The sequence below is a fragment of the Pseudoliparis swirei genome, chromosome 7, assembly GCF_029220125.1.
Source record: "Pseudoliparis swirei isolate HS2019 ecotype Mariana Trench chromosome 7, NWPU_hadal_v1, whole genome shotgun sequence".
In the NCBI taxonomy this organism is placed as follows: domain Eukaryota; kingdom Metazoa; phylum Chordata; class Actinopteri; order Perciformes; family Liparidae; genus Pseudoliparis; species Pseudoliparis swirei.
Genome location: NC_079394.1, coordinates 7886806 through 7908293, shown reverse-complemented (window position 1 = coordinate 7908293; position 21488 = coordinate 7886806). Strand labels below are relative to the sequence as shown.

General features: G+C 42.9%; 1 protein-coding gene and 1 long non-coding RNA gene across 3 annotated transcripts in view; one reads left to right on the top strand and one right to left on the bottom strand.

Moving 5' to 3' along the window:
* LOC130196612 (uncharacterized) overlaps positions 1 to 9360 on the bottom strand; it is a 44532-nt gene extending 35172 nt beyond the window's left edge. The window contains exons 1-2 of the long non-coding RNA XR_008832275.1: positions 9251 to 9360; positions 2284 to 2443 (exon numbers count right to left, since the gene is read on the bottom strand). This is a non-coding gene — a long non-coding RNA (uncharacterized LOC130196612). The remainder of the gene's footprint in view (positions 1 to 2283; positions 2444 to 9250) is intronic.
* A 950-nt stretch (positions 9361 to 10310) lies between these two features.
* rflna (refilin A) lies at positions 10311 to 19804 on the top strand. 2 transcript variants are annotated; one of them, XM_056418434.1, is made up of 4 exons: positions 10311 to 10597; positions 10728 to 11061; positions 16295 to 16404; positions 16541 to 19804. In XM_056418434.1, exons 2-4 carry the CDS (start codon positions 10843 to 10845, stop codon positions 16872 to 16874), a joined length of 663 nt encoding a protein of 220 aa, XP_056274409.1. In that variant the 5' UTR covers positions 10311 to 10597; positions 10728 to 10842; the 3' UTR covers positions 16875 to 19804. The 2 variants fall into 2 exon arrangements, with proteins under 2 accessions (XP_056274409.1, XP_056274410.1); XM_056418435.1 differs by lacking the exons at positions 10311 to 10597; positions 10728 to 11061 and adding an exon at positions 11090 to 14202.
* The last annotated feature ends 1684 nt before the right edge of the window (positions 19805 to 21488 follow it).

Here is a 21488-nt window from a genome sequence, read left to right as displayed (position 1 = left end):
GCTAACGGCTTATGCAGCTGATAATGTCCTCCTGATCCTATGCATAGCACCCCCCCCCCCCAACCCCCCTCTGGGTAAACACTGTTAGGCCTGTCAGCCGTTGTTTAGACTCTCAGCGCTGTTAGCACCGTTAGCTGAAAGTCACCAGCTCAGCCATCGCTACATTGAGATCCGCTGAGAGGCACTATAAATGCTCCTAATCTATATATTCCACCGTTCGAACAATTTTCCAATTTAGATGCGTCTTTTTGATTCGATTGTATAATATCAATTATTTGCCAGACTCGCCGCAGGACTGTACATCTCTGAGATCAGTGGCCAAGAGGTGTATGTTATTATGTTGTGCAAGAGTGCACATTTATTCAGTCTAACAAGTTGTGGCAGGCGCATTTGGTGTGGCACTGCAAATACGCCCACTCCATTTGTCTTCGTTCGTTGCCTTTCTCAATATGATCCCTCGTGTGTGTGTGTGTGTGTGTGTGTACGAGTTGAAACACGGACATATAAACAAAGCCTGTTTACCCACAGCTATGTTGGGCAACAGCTCAGAGATGTGTGTGTGTGTGTGTGTGTGTGTGTGTGTGTGCGGAGAGGATCCTCCTTGAGTCCTGAGGCCAGACAGCGGTTGCAGAAGAACTTCTGTCAGCGTGTGTCACAGAAGACAAGTCTGATTCACAGGTCTACTAACAAGAGCTTTGAGCCACTTTGAACTCTGATCAATTCTCTAATCATTTTACGGTCCGTCTCTTGACTTTTGAAAAGATTTCCATCAACGGCATTTAGGCGTTCTCAATGCGATGGTTCGATGACCGTTTAGCTCTCCTGCAGAGTGAAGAGGTTTGTACTTTAGATCCCTGTGCTGAAATTATAATGGGGGGAAATGCGAGGAATTTGCTTTCCTTTCATGTTGTTACTTAGCTTTTCCAGACACCTTCAGTCCTACGTGCATCTGTAAAGCTGGGCTTTGAAATGTGTTTGCCCCCCCCCCCCCTTGTCAGATGCCCATCAATGTTATCTCATGAGCCCATCACCTCATGTCATGGCTGCAGCCGGCCCCGGAGCTCTCCATCTCCCTCCGGAGCAACGACTTTCGGGTGAAGGCAACAGCGAAGGCGGATCCGTGTCTGTCAGCGGTGGGCTGGTCGCTGCCAGAGGCCTCGCTTGAGCTGAAGGAGTTTCTGGTGAACCTGCACGGTTTGTCTGAATTCGCACGGAATCCGAGCCTTTGGTAGCAACGACAAGCAATAAGAATAACTACAAATAGCCAATCTTCAGGCTGATGGTCTCTTTTACTTATGTCGTAGGTCATATGGAGGAATCAGTACTGAGGCTGGGTCGTAACCAGTTCAAAGATCCTCACAGTAACTTTAAGTATACGTAAAAAGAATAAAACATCACCAGAGCAGACAATGTGGATATGCACAAACAATACAAACTCTACACCGACTACAGCCACCAATGCGCACGTATGACAGCAAAGAAGATGTTGCTAGGCAACAAAGTGGAAGTTGACGTTCTCATCTGGGGAGCGGCATTGTGAAGTCCTAAACAATCTACCACTTAAAGGGATAATAAAACCAGTCGACTTGGCCTCTCGGTCCCAGAATAACCAGTTCACATATTACTTATGTGCAATAATTCTAAAAATGTTTTTTAAAAAATGTATCTCCATTCTTCCATTTCATTCATGCACAAAAAATTATATATATATTTTTTTATTTTCCTTTTTTTATAGTTTTATTCTGAAACCGATGCCACCGTAAATATAGCAAAGTAGGCCACTATACTTGAAATACATAGTTAACTTCTTAAGTTAAAGTAATAACACTTATTACTGCAAAGACTTTGAAGATAATATCAGACTGAAGGAAAACTATGTGTGGGCGTAACAGACAGACATAAAGTGTGTGATCAAGTGAATGACAGGGTGACCGACTATGGACGATGAAGAAAGAATCTGAGATAGAAGTGTGAGAAAGCAGTTGTGGCAACTTGACATTAACATGAACTGAATGATTAACTGAAATCTGAATGCCCCTCACTTTTTGTGGTGGGAAATATACAAAAGTCTTATTAGCACCATGGCTATTCATATTTTTCTCTGGTTGCATCGGCAATGCATGCTAGTGCTTTTTATTATTATTAAGACTACATTTCCCATAAATCCAGCTTCGTGAGTATTTTTATGTACGATCAGGAGTAAACCTCCCCCAAACAAAAGTCTTGGAAACACATGTACGGCGTTGACACTGCAGAAAGAAACGCATGGACAGCAGTTTGTACCTCTGGAAATCAGCCGAGCCCGGGAGAACCTGGTCGCCAGGGTGCAGACTGTCCTCCATCACAGATCCTCTGACCTCTGGGGAATGGGAAGCTCCTGGAAACTGCCTCCGGTTCCCCCAGCACCTCCTCTGACTGGTGCTTCGTATTATCTTACAACACTCTGCAGAGAAAGAGAGAGAGAATGGAATGAGGGGACATGATAATGTTGATTGTTCTTGACAGGCATTGAGCATGATTATAGATTTATGATCCTGCATGTAAAATTGTACCTAGTGAGAGAGAAGAGATTGGCAAAACTCTGAATGCACAGATCATATTGTTTTAGCTATTCCATTTCAAGCCAGCAGCAGCTTTCCTAATTGTCTTACATGGCCCATATAAGACAATTCTGTTAAATCTTCTTTCAATTCAATTTGAGTTTTCTTGCCCAAAATCACACATTTCCCTCAGATTGTAAAGCCTCAATGCTTAAAGTTAAAGACTAAATGAGAAACTGCAGATCTTTTATTTATATATCAAGTTGAATTATGCCATTATATGTTTTATTTATAGATTTGCATTAATAAACAGGTCATACTCCGAATGAAGTGTGATATATAGACATTTTAACACACTATACTGTTCTTAAAAAATACAAATTAGGACCTTTTATAGAACGGTCTCCGCTTATCTAATCAAACATTTTAAGAAGATTAAAAATACTTTTGCAAAAGCAAAGAATACTGTTTGCCATCAACACTACCAGTCAAGTGATTCAGAAGCATTAATATTAAAAAATAATATTTATTCTTTTGAATAAATATTATTGTTAGTTAGTTTCATGTAATGAAAAAGAAAATGATCAGTTATTACAGTGTAAGCACTTTAAGTCTTTCTGTGAGCCTTTCAAAATAAGGGTTCATCACATTGGCTTAAGAATGCAAACTACAGCTTATGGGTTTTCAGTTTTCACACACACACACACAGAGCGAGAGAGAGAGCGAGAGCGAGAGCGAGAGAGAGAGAGAGAGAGAGACGGAGAAACTGGGGGAATTCCTTTAATAACATTCAGGCCAGAGCAGACATGGGTGGTCTACACTTGTCATTATATCCCTGCAGGCAAGAAGGCAAACACAAAGCACCATGGGAAACACAACCTTCCCCAATGGCAGCGCATTAGAGCGGCTCTTAATCTGACAGAATTTGTGAACTTTAAGTGAAGCACAAATCACTTGGAGATGGAAGCTCGCTGTATCACCCAGCGGGAGATTAAAGTACGCCCCGGGGCAGGGAGGCAGTTCCATGGTAAAAGAATATTGTCAAGAATAAATCCCTCTGACACTGAAGAGGAAGTCACCGCTTGTTTGTTCTTCTTTCTACAACCGACAACATATCTTTGGTCTGATTGCAGGGTAATATATATTAAGTTCCTGTGGTAAGCTGCTGTCATTTTGACATCTCAAATGGTGGCATTTAATGCTGTGCCTTAGAAGTCCCTGCGCACAGGCTGACGCTCGAACCCAAACCCCTGAGCAAACACGCTGAGCAAACAGGAAGGGCTGCTGTCAGGACCCGAGAGCGGGACTTGTTTATGCCTTAGAGAAACAGAGAGCGGGGCAAAGGGCAGGGCCTTTTCTCTGGAAGCGTCGAGATGGATGCCTCTCGATGGTGATGAATGGGACCAGAAACATAAACAGATCTTATCTCTTACTCCTCTACCCTTACTGTGAACTTTCTCGTCTTCCTCGGCTCACTCGCATGGCTGTGTTCGCTCCCCTGCTGAGCCTAGCTCCCCCCGTGACTACGGTACACCTTGTCAATAGATAATCGACAAACTGGCACAAAGCACAGATTGTCATGCACATGTAATTTCTCTCAGGGTGGATGCTGTTCACACTTCCACTCCCTGGTATGTGTCTGAACGAGTGACAGTGAGACTTCGACAGTGAGTCACGCGCATTAAAATCAGCGACTCTATTGACCGTCTGCACACAAAGTACTTTTTTATTTTATGACTTTGTGCTTTTACATGGCCTCTGCATATTTACCTAAGCAGAATATTGATTCATATACAGGACTGTCTCAGAAAATTAGAATATTGTGATGAAGTTCTTTATTTTCTGTAATGCAATTAAAAAAACAAAAATGTCATGCATTCTGGATTCATTACAAATCAACTGAAATATTGCAAGCCTTTTATTCTTTTAATATTGCTGATTATGGCTTACAGCTTAAGAAAACTCAAATATCCTATCTCTAAATATTAGAATATCATGAAAAAGTATACTAGTAGGGTATTAAACAAATCACTTGAATTGTCTAATTAACTCGAAACACCTGCAAGGGTTTCCTGAGCCTTGACAAACACTCAGCTGTTATAAATCTTTTTTTACTTGGTCTGAGGAAATATTAAAATTTTATGAGATAGGATTTTAGAGTTTTCTTAAGCTGTAAGCCATAATCAGCAATATTAAAAGAATAAAAGGCTTGCAATATTTCAGTTGATTTGTAATGAATCCAGAATGCATGACATTTGTTTTTTTAATTGCATTACAGAAAATAAAGAACTTTATCACAATATTCTAATTTTCTGAGACAGTCCTGTACATGTACATATAGCTCCACACGTTACCTCTGCCTCACCTAGCATGTCAGTTAATACAGTCAGAGACGTAAACGGCTGTTACACATTAAACAAGACCCATCCTGGTGTTTACCGACTGCATTGACTGTTCACACAAAGCTGCGAGGAAGCAGAGATGTCAGAGGAAGCGGCGTGCAGGTGAATCACTGATTACAGCCGAGGGTGGATGAGCTGCTAGCATGCGAGGCCAACAGCTGTGGAGCCCCGGGGAGATCTCAAGAAGGAGGTCACAGAGTGCGCACGCTGCACCGAGGATGCACGCCCACTGATCAGTGGCAAGGATCTAAACAACGACAAAGTTGTCACCCCGAGACGCTCACGCTTACTGACATGCAGCAAACATGTGCCATTGATGTAAACTGGTGCAAATTCAACTGAAATATAGCACTACCAAACAGAGAGCAAAGCAAATGTCCCTTTTCCCTGGTTTTCTGTGAAGTTTGAAGCCTTGATTTTAAGACAATAATAATTGTATTTAAATATCCTACACTTTCCTTTGAGTGTTCTACTAGGAAGCCCTTTGGAGTCCAGTGTTTCCCTTAAGGACACTTTGATAACGGACATGGACGTACTGACAGGAAGAGCCGTGGACTCAACCGTCAACCTGTGATTAAAAGTAGAATTCACTTTCCCCCCCTGAGCGACAGCTACATATCACTCTGAATGCAATGTTAGGCTTGACCCAAGTAAATAAGGTAATCTAATGAGAATGCTCACAGGGGACTCAATATAGTTTGCAAACATGACAAGAGTAAAATCATCATTACAACCTAGGAAGTCAGTTTATAGGTCTCCATTAAGAGTTGTTTTCTGGTCCCACAGGGCCTGGTGGGGCTGTGATTGGTAGCAGCATTGGACCATTTGTCTCGATAGAAAAAGAGATCGGTAGGGAGGGGAGAGAATTTAGTTTAGTTTAGTTTATTTTATTTCGATCAGCAATACTTTACAAAAATCAAAATTTCAATAAAAGAAGAAAGTGGCCGACCGAAAGGGTCAAGGCTGAAGCTATCAAGCTTATAAGTGCCCTAACCTATGCTTTCATGAAAATACTTATTTTAGAGAACCATATACATATACCTATATATATATATATATACATAAACATATACACATGAATGAGAAGCCTTGGTGGTGATAGAGAGGGAGTTGATGGGTGAGGACTGTCTTCTTCATCCAGAAATGGGTCTCAACACATTAAAACCAGATGCAGCCAGTCTCCAGAGAAGTGAGGTGCATTATGGATGGCACTCGGCGCTCTGGATGGCTTCGTTAGAATCTGCCCCGCTCATCCATCAACAAGTCAAAGCGTGTTCAGAACTCTTTTCAAAGCGGGCCAAGAAGAACAGAGCAGAGGTGCGCGGGTCACGTGAGCGTGCCGAACAAGCGGCCAGTGTTAATGTGTACATTGTGTGGAAAGCAAACTGGAGAACGGTCACCTATCTGCGAGATGGAGACGACTCATGGCCGGGCGTCTGAAGAAGAGCGCTGTGTGTGGAAACCACAGTGACGTCCCCGTCGGCTCAAAACAACCTCCCTGCCAGGGCTGGCCTCTCTGTGGTTTGTTTACATTGAGATCTTTTCCAGACGGCACATGCACGCCAACGTGCACAGCACACTGCACACCTTGGGAAAATGTGCATCTCGCACTGAAAACACAGACTTGCGGGGAAAATTATGGGCGGACTTCATTCCGTCTGTTTGTGTGTGTGTGTGTGTGTGTGTGTCTGTGCCTCAAAGCCTCCTGAGATCTCAAAGCTCTCAGGAACAGAATCCTGATTGCAGAGCTCTTCAATCAACTCCCACATAATGTGGACGGCCGCTTGGCCAAATGCTGAATGTGTCCGTTCCATAATATCCTGGATTTACGATCCATAATCGAAAGGTCATAGATCTGACATGCAGTGTCAAAGCGACTTTACCGAATGAGTGAGGAGGGTAAAACATGTTTTGAAAGAATAATTAATTTTCCTGGCCCTGGGACGGATAAGAGCACATGGAGAACACATTCGGTGGCCATGGCCAAAATATGACTTTCATTTAAATTGACTCTATTGCTAATTGAGTGAAACCGAGGTGATGAACATTGACGCATGCACATCAGACACAAAAATAACATTCCATATTCATCTTTTGAAAGTTGTCTTTCTAGCTGTGAAATTTAGGTTGTCAGATGTGGAAATGTGAACACATGAAAGAGACATTGTTTTGAAAACCAACATGTGTCCAGCAGATGCTTTGAATAAACATGGAGGTTACAATGGGACCTTTTGTGAGAAGGTAGGCTGTTTTCTGCCATTAATAAACAGTAGTGTCATCATAATAACAACAGAACAGATTGTTCCCAAACAAGACATTCAAATCATATATCTCAGTTTTGTCCACATTTCGAGATATCCATCTCAGAAATGTAGCCTACGCCTGAACCCCTATACAATGGAGTTTAATGGAATTTCAGTGAAGTGAACCGGCCCTCTGACGTGTACATGTACAGCATCCGAGACGTGTGACCACACCAACCAAATTACATTGTCAGCATGGTCATTCTGGTCATTTTCAGGCTGCAGTTGAGCAATGGTTCCCGTTGGCATCCTCACAGACGTGCCCACACGCTCATCATCTGTGCCCCAGCCTTTTATGGCTAATCTGTACCAGATCTCAGAACTAATCCCTTAAATGCCCGAGGATCAACATGATGACACAAAAACACACCTGACACGGAGAACGCCAGTAAAACTCCCAGCGCCGCTCCACGGCTTCCTGCTGCGGTCAGCACGATAACACAGGGGAGGAATAATAGTTTCTTAGCAAACAAGATTACAGCTGCACAAGTTTAACAGCCATGGCATTAAGTGTATCTTCCAGACAACAAAGGCAAACAGAGTTGTCTTAGTTTTTATGAGAACTAAGAACTGAAGAAAAAACATCATGCATGATTTCCTGACAATCTGTGGTAATCACCATGGAGAGCTGGTGGACCATCAACGATACAATCAACCACTTAAGACACACACTGAGCTCTGTGCAGCTTTGCATCGGCTCTTATTTATGCTCTGATTTCCTTTTTGGCAGCGCTGCTGTTGGTAAGAGTAACCGTATGCACAGAGAGCTCAGATGATATGGAGAGGGAACCGTCAACAAGGATTATATTCTTCCTCCGCTGCACGCTGTGATGACTGCTGTCTGCTCATTTGTTCACTCAGGTCTGCTTTGTCTGCTCTGTGTGCGAGTCTGTGTGTGCGTGTGTGCACCTCTATGCACTCATTTAGTAACTGGTGGTTGCACAGCGTTCCCACCCATCTCCACCCTGTCCTGAAATACACCAGGCAGGATGGGTACAGACACACAAAGACACAAATACACACAGGCATTATGAAAAATAACTGGAGTAATCCTTTTACTGACTGAAACAAACTGCTACAAAGACAGCTGACTGAAATGACTGAAACTGTACACAAATTGGAATTAGTTTTTTTTTCTCACAGTAGGATTACATCTAAAAAAAGTTTAACCTTTTAGACAACTTTATTTGGATAATAGTCCAGATTAAATGAGGTTATACTCAGGTTTTACTCAATGCAGAGACCCATTTTATTTGTAATACTTTTATAGTCAATGAATTAGCTTGAGGCATAATTAAAAAAGTATATAATTAAAAATAATATATGTGTTAACACACAGACTAATATACAGATACAATTTTGTATATTTGTCGAGCTTTTCTTTGGGATTTTTGTATCGGTTTATCAAATTATCCTTTTTATTAATGTGTGCCATGTCTGTCTTAGAAATATGTCTCACCTCAACGTGACATGCAGTGGACGAAAGAGTGTATAAATATACTTAAGTAAGTCAGTTAAAATGTACTATTACATTTCGTGGGGGCAGATATAGGCCCTTCTGATAAATTAAAGAAGTCTTGAGGCAACGCATTTCTCAACGTACACACAAGTGGAACATCATAATCAACAAGACCACGTTGGCTCAAACGAACAGATTATCAACTGATTATCAATTATATAAATGTACAACAGCGTTCAAATTAACCAGAAAAGAGACAAACCTCATGGAATTAAACTAAATTGATCGACAATCAATAAAGCATGCTGACTCAAAGAGGCAGGAAGCTTCTTTGAGAGGTACCAGTATAATTAAACATCAACAAAGAAGACAACGTGGACATACAAACATGATGTAAACTCCACACCGGCTGTCGCCACTAACACATGACATCAAAGGGGAGACCGCACACTGTTTGTATGCATGTCTTTTTCAAGCCGTGCAGCGCGCACGCGCAGTTGGTCTCACGTGGGGAGTTGAGCAGTGCGTGGTTGGAGTTGGACCCACCTGTCTGGACGCAGTGGACGGCACCGTGAAGTCATCCACTCGCTGCTCCTGTTTCCTCTCAATGGCACAATGTAACCAGTCGACTCTCAGCAGCAGAAAGTCCTCACACACATCACAGAAATAGAAGTTCCTCGTTGCAGAAGCCACCGCTGAAGGAAGCGTATGACGTTTAGGCTTAGCACGTTAGCCAGGCCGCGCGCGCTCCTACAGGTCACGTGGGCGGGTCACTTAGCGTGTTCGCACGGTGGTTTACGAAAAGTGCAATTTGTTGTTGTTTTACTATGTCCAGGTACAAACATAGCTTATTCTAACCACATTCACGTGGTGCTTGAAGCAAATATTTATAAGGTATATCATTTCCGGGGTGCGGAGCGTCTTCTCTGGAGCTCCGCCCCCTGCGGCCGCAGACGAACCTCCATTTCATTCTCAGTTTACGAGGCATTATTCATGCGACCTTTAGTTTGTTGAATACTTGTGATAAATAGTACAAAAGTACAAATGTACCGATACTTTTTAGATACTTAAATACTTTTTTATATAATAAAAGTACACAAAAAAGACTTATAACACGAGAACATGCAAATCGTTATTTCCACAGGTATTCAATCTATATTGTACAACCCGAAATCACAAATTACAAAAATGTTTTGTAATGAACATTTTTGTAATTTGTGATTTTGGGCTTTACAATATATATATATATATGTATATATATATGTTAGTATATATATGTGTATATATATATATATATATATATATATTGCTTAAATATACATTAACAAATAACTTATTACTAATACTAATTATAAATGCTAATTATAATCAAACCAACATCACTATGGATGTGGGTAACTTGCTCAAAGGAACTTAAGTCGATCATAAACGTGAAACTTTACCAAACAACCGGAACGAGGAGGACGCGCTCGCCCCTGCCGGTTGTGCGTGGAAGTGATCGAGACTCTAGCTCATGAGGGCTGGACTGGATCCAGGTGCACAGAAAAAGCCTGGCAGGATCATTAAGAAGGAGCTCTCCACTGGAGAGCGCGCACACACACACACACACACACACACACACACACACACAGTCACACGCACACACAGCCACACAGTCAGAGCAGAGCAGAGGAGCTCTCATCCTGATCGGTACCAGACGGACCGTCGGCTTTATTGTTGTTATGGGACTTTTACTGCGTTTTAGTTTAGTTAGTCTTTTTTAATTAAGAATAGTTCATATTTCACTTCGATAAACTTTGGTGTCAAGTTTTGTTCACGATCGTGGTTGATTTTTCAAGCCTATTTGTTTGGAAGATATTCCGGAATTAAAGGTGGATACTTCACGACGCGCAGGTACTGTATTTCCAGGAGACATAGCCTACAAGCTGAATTATTGATTGCTCTGTGAAGTCTACAAAGTATGGGCAATGATTAAATGCATATTCCCTACACACAAAAAGAATCCCATCTTCTCTGCTTGCAGAAGTCGTCTTGAGAGAAGTCGCCCAGGATTGTTTCTTTCGACGCAGGAGGAGCGCGCAACTTGTCAGCGCCACTTCGTCTGGAGTGTTTTTTTTTTTACCTGAGTGGACCCAGAAATGGTGGGGCATCTACATTTACAAGCGATGGATGATAGCCTAAAAGGAAAGAACCGGGAAGGGCTGCTCGACAGTCCGGATTCGGGGTTGCCCCCCAGTCCCAGTCCGCCCTTCTGCTCGATCTCCCCGGGTCTGGTGGTGTCGGGCTCCGGCAGCTGCACGACGCCCGTCGAAAGCCATCATGGATATTATAAGAAGGAGAGTAGAGAAGGCAAACTGGTAAGAAACATATCGCTGTATTTACTTCATGCTTTGGAACTATTGTGTAATATGAAAAGCAGTTACTCGGGTCTATTGCAGTCATTCACTTTATGATGAATACTTTTTAAAAAGTCCTAAGACACAACAATTATGCTAATGTTATATAAACTGAACATCGGAGATCGTTTTAATGTTTAATGTTTCATAGTCCTACTCGCACAACATCTGGAAGCTCTCTCTCTCTCTCTCTCTCTCTCTCTCTCTCTCTCTGGTGCATCAGCTGGGTTCTAACTAAATGGAGTCATACGGTTCAGTGAGTTAATAAGGCCCACTTGGGTTTCCAAACTGAGGTCCAGGGACTCCCAGGGGCCCATGCAAGATGACAGGAAGCTCTATGACACCAGGTGATTCACTCTGAGTCAAGGTGTGTACACTATGAGTGTGACTAGTGTGATCGGGGTTTCTGTCTCACCTATATGACACGACTATAACACTCTTACAATGGTAATGACCTGTAGTGGATTTACATGGAGCACTGACACGAGAAAGTTTGTGTCAGGCTTCTTCTTCACGGTCTGTCATGTCCGCCATGTTGATAGAGAGCAGAAATGAAACACATACTTAGACAGACGTCAAGCTCTTTAAAACCTTCACCAGCAGCAGGGCTGTGTCCTCTGTGGAAACCACTTTAAATTAATTGAAAGGCAAATTGCCGAGATTGGTACTTCCCATTCCCAAATATTTTGACCTGTGACCCTTGAAAGTGAAGTGATATCCATTTGCAATCCTTTACATGTTGCATCTGTTTTTGGCTGGTGAGCTATTTAACCAAGACGTATATTTCAATAGTGTGTACAGTCCTACCTGGATAATCATCATCACTTTTCTTGTTTATAATCTCTGGTTCGTCAACAACCGCCAAGGTGCCAACCTCTATGTCAGATTGCCATCTTAAGCATGGGAACCTTCCGGTTATGTATTTCTTAATTATGGTTCTCTTACAGAAGTTTGAAAGTTGTCTAACGTGTGTCCATGTTTATTAGTACTGTTATTATCAGGAGAACATCAACACCTAAATGAAGAACTGAAGTTAAAGTCGTTGTAAACGGAGAGAATACTGTTCCATCCGAGTCTCAAATGAATGAAACGATACAGCGCTGGAAGCTCGAGTCCCTCCAGATGATTTAATGTTCATCTCACGTCTGTGGATGTGGTGAGTTGAACCAAAGTGGTAACAGGAGCCTGTTGAGGCCAGCGATCGTCAATGAAAAGTGTTCATAATAACTGTTCGACGTCTTCCTCAGTCTCCGCACATTTCACATCACCGAGTGCTACATTAGATAGACACATTTTAATAACTTTATTACATTTCTTGAATTGTTTCCTGAGAAAATCCCAATAACTCGGGGCCAATAGGAACATAGTTGAAATTGCGTGATATTTTCAGCAATATGTGCAACAACTGTACTTTACGACATTTTAAATTAACAAGTAACCCAGTTAGTTCACCCTCGGGTAATGTTGCTCCATCAGATGAGGACAGATGATGATCTATCATGGAAACTAATATTTCTGATAATTGCTAAAGGCATTTCATTGACTCTCAGCGATCTGTGTCACGCATGATGAGGCTGATTGGATTGAAAATCATTTCCAGCTCACTCCCGGGTTACAACAGTCTTCAGAACATGTCTGCACAGGTCGGGGTGGCTTCTAAAGCGTCTGAGGGAGGCCTCAGAAATGCAGCGCTGCATCCTGGGAGTTGCGTGACATTGGTTTGCTGAAGCCTGAAACAGAGAGGGATCCTCTAATCCTCTGGAGCTCCAGATTAGTAGGTCTCCTCTGCTTTGTGGTTTCCCTTTTTAAAGATCAGTCCTGATGGGGGCTGCTCCCGCTTTCGATCCGAGTCCTATCGTATGTGGGAAGAATCAACACTCTCCCACAGATATTTGAGATTTTTACGGATATATGTCTGTTAGCAGGACGAGAGGAGGCATACATGTACTTGATTTCTTTCTTCCTTGCACATCTATTTATGAGTTGTTTTTGTGTGCCACCGAGGAAGAATCCTCTGCTTCTATTCTGGGGTGCAGAGGCTTGTTAGAGCGACTGCAGGCCATTGCATAAGTGTTGGATGACCTCTCGCTTCTAAATTAAACGTGCAGTAACGCAGACAGCCTGTCTGTTAAGCCGGAGCCAAATGTATGCAGATGTGAGATAATATAGTTATATACCTGCATGTCTTTTAATACATGTATGAATTCATTAATAAGACACTAGATGCATTAACACTGTCAGTGTGGTCGTCTAATCGTGGGTGTTTCAGCGCTGTGAAAGAAACACGTCCTGTTCAAGGAAACCCGGTCAAGTGTCGGTGGATTACACAATCCAGGAGACGGGATCTCAGGACTTAAATAAAAAAAATCTGCCTCCCTGTGTGATGCTGATGCTCTTGCATTAACGTTGTTTGCGAACACCAGGATGCAAAGTCCGTTCACAAGTGTGTGTGTGGGTTGGCGTTCCCTCTCAGCAGCTCTGCATTGTGCATTGTGCGGGTTGCTCTGCTGCGGACTCATTTTTCCTGGCCATAAACGTGCTTCCAGAGGGGTTTGTGCTCTGTGAGCAAACGGGGGGAACCCGCCGCCTGGAGGTGACCTACCCTCCTCCATCCACGACGTGTTTGCGTTGCAGAAGTTGTGCCAGAACACACCGTGGACAAATACCTGGGCTGCTCTCCGTGCCGGAGCAGCGGACACATCGAGAGCATCACATGCTCGGACAGTGTTTTTAGATCATGAAGTAGCAGCAGAAAGTGAACCGCCCCGTGGGCGAATCCTTTTTTTCTCCTCCATTTTGTTTTTTTATCTAGCAGCTGTGCAGAAGTTCAGCTCCTCCGTTGGGAGAGTGTGCGGTGATGATCGCGGGCCGGAGGTAAGACGAGCTCCACGCAGCCACCCGCCGTGCCCTTGGCCTGCTCGTCATGTGTGCTGAACGGCGGCCAAACCACAGCATGTGACAGCCTCCCCTGTGTAACGTGAGAGGTGTCGGAGTAGTGGTGGAGGTGCCATTTGATTCGGATTGCACACACACCGGTGATTCTGATTGGTGCAGCTCTGTCTGTCCCCTTATGGCTCCAGAGGGGACACTCAGAGGTCATGGGTCAGTACTAAAGCAGCTCTGGTTGGTCCAGTTGGTGGAGTATCTGTATCCCATCTGGTGTTCTGCCCTGTTCAGACAAATGCTCTGTGTTAATTGATTTATTTAATTAAGTTGATTTCTAGAGGGAGTTTGTGACACTCTGGACTGGTTTGTTGGAGCTTATTAGGGAGGTATTTATTATTTATTCATCTATGCGTCATCCATCTATTTACTCTTCAACCAATTTAATTCCAAATTATCAATAAGTCGATGGAAAGAAAATTAGGCTAAAGTAATCGGTAATTAAAAGGGTTAAAATGCAAAAACTAAACCGGTTTCAACTTCTTAACCCTTGTGTTGCCTTCGGGTCAATTCGACCCGATTCAATGTTTCACCCTCCTGTTACCTTTTGTCACGTTCTTGTGTCGGGGTGAGGCTCAGGCGCAGAGAGACAGGCTGGACGAAGTGTAAATAACAAAAAGGCGCTTTTTAATGAGGCAAAACAGTTAGAAAATAAACAAGGTCCAAAAGGGGCAGGAAGACAGGCAGGCAGGGTCGAAGCAGGCAGGATCAGGAACATGGACAGGACGAGGCGGACAGGCTCGAAGCAGGCAAGATCAGGAATATGGACAGGACGACGGGAAAAGGACAAGGAACCAGAGACGACAATCCTACAGCAGACAAGGGAAAGACTGACACAATATATAGGGGGGGAAACAGGTGTACGACATCAGACAGTAACGAGACAAGAGTGGCTGAGGGCAGGTGCAGGGAATGACACGATCAGGAGAGGCTGAGGGCAGGTGTAGGGAATGACAAATTAAGACAGAGAAGACACAGGAGGCATAGGAGACATGGAACACAGGAGAAAACAGAACAGGGTGTGACACCTTTATATTTACTAACATATTTTACCCTTGAGGTCAATATGACCCCAGCTATTAAAATCTCCAGAAAATTATTAGAATTAATATTGTTTTCCAAGTTTAAGTGTGAGGTACTTTATGTTTGTTTGTTGACTCCCGAAAGAACACCGACATTAAACATTGAATCGGGTCAAATTGACCCGAAGGCGACAGGAGGGTTAAATATTGAATCGGGTCAAAATGACCCGAAGGCAACACAAGGGTTAAATGAGAATGCGTTGTGCAATATTTTATTGTGTTCCGCAATTATTTTAAAAACATTTTATAGGCCAAACAAATAATTGATTGATCGAGAAAATTATCAGCAGATTGATTGATTATGAAACTATGATGAAACTATGATGAAACTATAACTTCATATTTTGGTTTCCAAAGTATTTTATGCACCAGAAATCTCCATGTGTGTAATGTGTAATGGGTGGAGCAGGTGGAGGAATCAAGTTGAGATGAACCTGAGAAACATGCCCAAAAGCAATGTTTGATTATTTGAAACCATAAATAACATATTTACACAAGAATCAAGAAATATGACAAAGGCACAGCCACATATTTAGAGACTGTCTAGTGGACACCGTGTTCCTATGAGACCTAGCAGAACAAAAAGAGAATATTTAAATTTCATCTGATTGTAATTTATTTTACTGTATCATCTACTATTCAGACTACCAGCTGCTCTGGAGATTCATATCATTATTATTAGTTCTTGCAGTTCTGGAAACTGTAGTACTTTAAGTCCACGTCTGCAAGCCTATTTTCAGTCCACTCACACACCACTTATGGACACACACAAGTTGTGTCACCATGGTCACCACACATCTCTAGCCAGCCAGAGAGGTATTCACCACAAACACTCGGTTGGACCCACACGGTGTAACTTTCTGAAATAAAATGGAAGTGTGTCTCGACTGCTGGGCTTCTTGTCTAATAGCTGTTGTTGTTGTTGTTGTCGAGCCACGGACGAGGCGAGTTCCCATGAGGAGTGCGTTTTCCTGGAGAGGGTGGGGGCGGTCAGTGTTTTTAATTTGGGTTCCTGGCTCTGCTGACACCCCCGACCATTACGGAATTTCTTTTTTTTTTACTGGAATTCCTTGAATGAACTGGTTGGCGGGCTGGTTGCCATCAGTTCATCAGTTCATGTGTTCATGTCTTTGTGAGATTGTGACTCCTCCTTTGTTTCCTCTGCACAGCTGCCCTACCTGCTGCTGAACTCCTCCAGCACGGACCCAAAGACCCGCATGTACCCCGTGTTCTTCGGAGAGAGCATCGAGGTCAACCCCAAACCAGAGCAGGAAATCAAGTAAGGCGACGTCACACAGGCACAGGATCGCCGCACGGCTTCACATATCCGATTTCTATGCTCTTGTCAGCAGTGCCACCTAGTGACCGCTCCTCTAAGGGTTTCTAAAGAGTTCTCACCTTCTCCTTTTTTTCAGGTGCAACTCCGAGGTCAAGTACGACTCCGACAAGCACTACCGGGACCGGGTGAACTGCGCCCTTGTTCCCACGCCCACTTCCTTCAGCGAGACGGTGGTGGCGGTGCGCAACTGCACGTGGAGGAGCTACAAGTCCCAGGTGTACCTGGAGCCGCGGCAGAAACCCATCAGCTACCAGAGCACCACCATCATCTACCCAAAGCACGCCAAGAACTCGTACCGCACCACGCTCAACTACAACGCCTCGGGCTCCCGCCGCTGGTTCATCTCCACGGTGCAGCTGGAGTCGAGTGAGGATCTTAGTCCCTGTATCATCTACACGGAGGACCTGTAGAGCCCGCGCCGCACTGGGAGAGGCCTACCTGGTGATCATCTTATTTCTTTTGGAGGACTAGGAACTTGGGAGAGGAAATACGTCAAGTAAAACCCGAAGCCCGACTTTGTACTCGCCATGGAGGAAACTCTGGGATCCCTTGCGTGACATTTCACTGAAGTGTATTTGAGACTTTCTACTGATGCAGTCTTTCACGTGGGAGTCTGCTCTCTAGCAGTTTAAAGCTGGACTTCAATGGTTAATGTCTTATTTAATACAAGAGCGGACAAATTGGTGGCCTTCGCTCTTTCAGGTTGGACTGTGACCTCAGTGAAGGGGACAGACTGTGGACGTCTGTGTGTGTGTGTATAGAGAGAAGTCCAGACGACGTGTGTGGTGGAATTTAGCCGAGTCTGCGCAAACCCGGTCACACCAATGCAAAGCTTTCTAATATGGCTCTATTGCACTTGTTTTCTATATAGCACAGTCCTCCTAGTGGACTTGACATTGCAGGGGGAGGGGGGGGGGGGGTCAGAAGTACTGCATATGAGAAATATGACCAAAGATAGTGTATAACTTTGTAATAACTCCTCACACTGGGACAGAACCCTTGCTGTTGTTGTACAGTTTCATAAACACACATTCAAACAGCAGCTCGTCTAGTTGCATCGAGCAGTTCAGTAAACTCAACTGCACGTTGCAAGACGTCCTGTTTATTCACCGCTGCGGTCTCCAGACTAAGTCTAAAGAAAAGAAGGACCGCAGCGCAATAACAACGGATTGCCTTGAGAATATTTGAAAAGGGGAGATATTTAAAGCGCTTGGTTTAAAATCTAAAGTTCTTTTGCGACAATAAATGTTCGGCCGTCTTGGCTCACTGTACTCGTGGTTTGAAGACCTGCTTCACCTAGTTTCTGTGAACACTTCATTTGAATACTGTGGTGGAGATAATGTCAGAGTGAAGGGTGTGTTGGTTAACAGGTTGGGAGAGAAAAAACTCCTCGCTTATTAAGAGTTTAAACTGCTTCATCAGGATCACACGTCGTCTCTAGTTACACGACGAGTGAGAACACGCGTGTAGGTTTTCCGGGCCTTTAAGAATCATCGTATGGTTTTGCTTTTTTCATGACTTTTCATGTTTTGAACCTGCGTCGGTGTCAGATGACGAGGCTCGTCCAGCACGCGCCAAACAACGGAGACAATCACGGGAAGTGTTTGACAGTTTGAAACACTTCTCTGGCTCAACTCTCGGCAGTGGACTTATGCTGTGGTCACTCACTCGTCCATTTCTGCATGAGAGCCAAACACAAAAACAAGAAATATTTCCGACTGTAATTATCTGGATCATTTAGTGCTGAGGGGAATCTGCATTTCAACCGCCTCTCAAACCCTTCTGGAACAGGTGTCGCCAGCTGTTCGTAAATTCATCAGTCTGTGCATGAAGTAACTATTCTTTTGTTTCAAACTCTAGCTTTACTTCATGTTGCACCATTAAAACGTAAGGAATGTGTTTGCTTGGTCAAATCTGCAGCTCGGTCCAATCAAAAGAAAATCAACGATCTAAACGTGAAGTCGTTGGTGTCACAGAATGGTGGTTTTAGGGGGAGACGATACATTAAACTCTTAATCGTTTGTAAATATAGGTGATTTTGTTTTTAAGTCGGTGTTTTTCACTGTTGGTATTCATGCAGTTTTTGATGATGCTAAAATAGCTAACGTTGTAATGTCTGACATTATGAAAGTCACGTGAAGTCATTTGAATCATGTTGTTACTTTAGTGATACACACTCTAAACGGCTCAAATGTTAGCAAACTAAAGTCAGTTCACTTTAAGTACATCAGCTCAGACGCCAACAGTCACAGTCGGCTCAGGAACTCCTTCGTGATTTAACTTACAAGCCCTTCTATTGCAGTGAACTGTAAATCTCCACTCACAGGAGTAAACACTCAGTATCGCTTGAGGATTGAATTTACGAATCGCTGGTGTTTCATTTTGTTTTCAGATATTAACAAAAACATGTATTTAAACTTTTTGGGAGTAATGAAAACATATTTTAGCAAGGAAATCAGAACATAAACCAACCCCAACGCACTGCCACTCCATGAAAGGTTATACTTGCTTTGCAAGACACCTGTACGTTAATAAAAAGAAAAAGAAACATCTTTGAGGATCGACTGGACTGCAGCCATGGAAAGTGTCTGACCCGAGTCGACCCCAAGGCATTGAACCACCCTGTAGCCACCAACAGGCACGACGTGTTGCTGTAAAACACACATTTCCTGTTGAAGATGTCAAAGTGATTTTTCTTGTGCATTTCAATGACTTTTTTTCTTCTATTTGTCTCTATTTAGATTATTGAACAAGGCAAATATTGAAATGTCTGACTTTACTTCCGATTGTCAACGGTATCAGATTAACTTCAAATAAGTTCCCCGACTTACAGTTGAGTTTTTAAATTTGCGGCCTTGTTATTTTTTGATATAGTTTGAAAACCCTCCCAGGTGAGCTCGGGGCCACGTGGAGGCACGCAGCTTCAAGGAGGGAACAGTGAGTACGAAGAGCCAGACGGGAATAGAACAACACAATCTGCTCTTTCAAAACAAACATAATAGATGAGGTGAGGAAATAGTTTTGAAGATGGCTTTTTAAACTGTAAAGTTCCAGGAACGACGATGGAGAGTTTGGCTTTGTGTAGCTGGTCTGTGAAATGTCAGAGAACGACGAGAGCAAGTTGGTGGGTGTCAAGTTTAATACGTTGGTGGTTTTATGTGAAATACCTTTGTGTTGTTACTGTAAAATATGTTTGTGTTGTATATGTTAGCATTGAGGCACTTCATAATTCTCTTTATATTTTTGTACATCAATCACCGTTCTTGTTCTGATGAAAGAAAATAATTTAAAAAGATGTATATCCTAAATGAATAAAAAAAAGGCATTTCCCAAAGCCGTATTGTGTTGTGTGGAGCGCTTGTTGCTTGATCTTGAAGCCTGGACATTGTGTTTCATGCTAAGCAGTTTAATTTGGCACCTTTGCAAGAAAGAGGAGGTTCTCCAGACAGAGGGTCGGCTCCTGTGACGAAATACAAGCCAAGGATTTATGAAAATACAGACATTAAAATCAGTCCCCAAACGGTTCTTTCAAATGCAACTGAGAAGGCAGCACTGTTTCTCAGCAGTGCATGATCAGCTCGTGACGTATTACTAGAGCAAAGGAAAGTCCTGACGACATGTTTGATCTGATGTCAGAGATGGATTACTTCAATGTACTTTTCATCTCTCACAGGTTTATATACTCTTGACAAACAACTATAAATCTGAGAAGCAGAACCCAATGTCTCCATCCAGCTCTGCTCGGTCCAAAGGGAACAACTGTGGAGTCACCCGGAGGTCTTCGTGTTTCACAAATCTCCTTTTTAAAGTTGCCAAATTCAACATTTCAAGAGCAACTTCATTCTCTACTCTGGTAAATGTTACTCGACTATCTTTACATAATAATGGTTGTATGATATTAGCTCAGAATATGAAATAGCAAACCTTTTAAATGTCAGACAGGAGAGCTTTTAGACTGGATTACAGAAAGAATCACAAGTGCGGCCAGACGATGAGATTCTGAAACACGCAATTCGGTAGTTCAACCTTGTAAATGATGCTCTTTAATAAAAAAACTTAAAAATATATATATAATTTATATACATATATATAAATATATTTTGTATATCACTACACTTACCATGTGTATGCACACATACCACCGTGTGTCTGTACACATAAACCATGTGTATGCACCAGTGGTGGGCCGTCAGGGCCAGCAAGGCCTTCTCTGCTGGCCTAAACACAGAGCTGCCAACTTTTCAAAAAACCTTGGAGTGAGATTTTGTCGGGGGTGATCAAAATGTTGCCGCGCACGCAGCCACACACGTTGGTGGCTCAAATATCAGGAAATTTGAATTAATTTGGCGTTGTACCCATGTTGTACCCTGCATTCTGGCCTGGCAAAGGTCTTTTACGAGGCATCTTTGCTACCTTAAAGAATTTAAATGTGTTTTAATAACTCTACTCTCATTTACAAAAACATGCCTAATTCTATTGCACAAATGTCCTGTCTTTATGTAAAATTCTTTAGAATACATCTTACTTGTTCAAAGTACTGTTTGGACATTTTTTTGAGAGGGTCCTTTTCCTAGGCCTGCAAATAAAGAGATAAATGCTATGTGGGCAGCCTTAATAAACAATGCTCTGATGTTTTGAGCATGCAGTATACCAAGAGGTTAACACGGTGCGCTCCTGCTGCTTGTTATGACAGCTGAGTTTACATTCACCACACAAAATCACACGCACAAACACAATACATTATTTCTTTCAAGATTTAAAGTTTAAGAGAGCGAGTACTTAATTGAACCACGTCATTAAAACATCATCAGAATATTTGAGGGTTGCGTGGCTTATCTCCGTTACTTTGCTCCGTGGAAAAATATGTTCCGCCATCCGCCACGGAATAATTAACCAATTTGTCTACGTTATACTTCTTGTGGAAATGCCGCACACGTCGCAACATCTAGCGCCCCGGTGTGAATGACTTCCGCATCCAGCATCACGAGAGCAGCAACAGCCAATTAGATCCAACAGCGGAGCAG

What these genes read in the sequence shown, in the direction of transcription:
- rflna (XM_056418434.1), top strand. Translation starts at nt 10,843, where the DNA reads ATGGTGGGGCATCTACATTTACAAGCGATGGATGATAGCCTAAAAGGA. An exon ending in AGAGTAGAGAAGGCAAACTG is followed by an intron (nt 11,062 to 16,294) that starts GTAAGAAACATA and finishes TCCTCTGCACAG; the next exon opens with CTGCCCTACCTGCTGCTGAA. An exon ending in AAACCAGAGCAGGAAATCAA is followed by an intron (nt 16,405 to 16,540) that starts GTAAGGCGACGT and finishes CCTTTTTTTCAG; the next exon opens with GTGCAACTCCGAGGTCAAGT.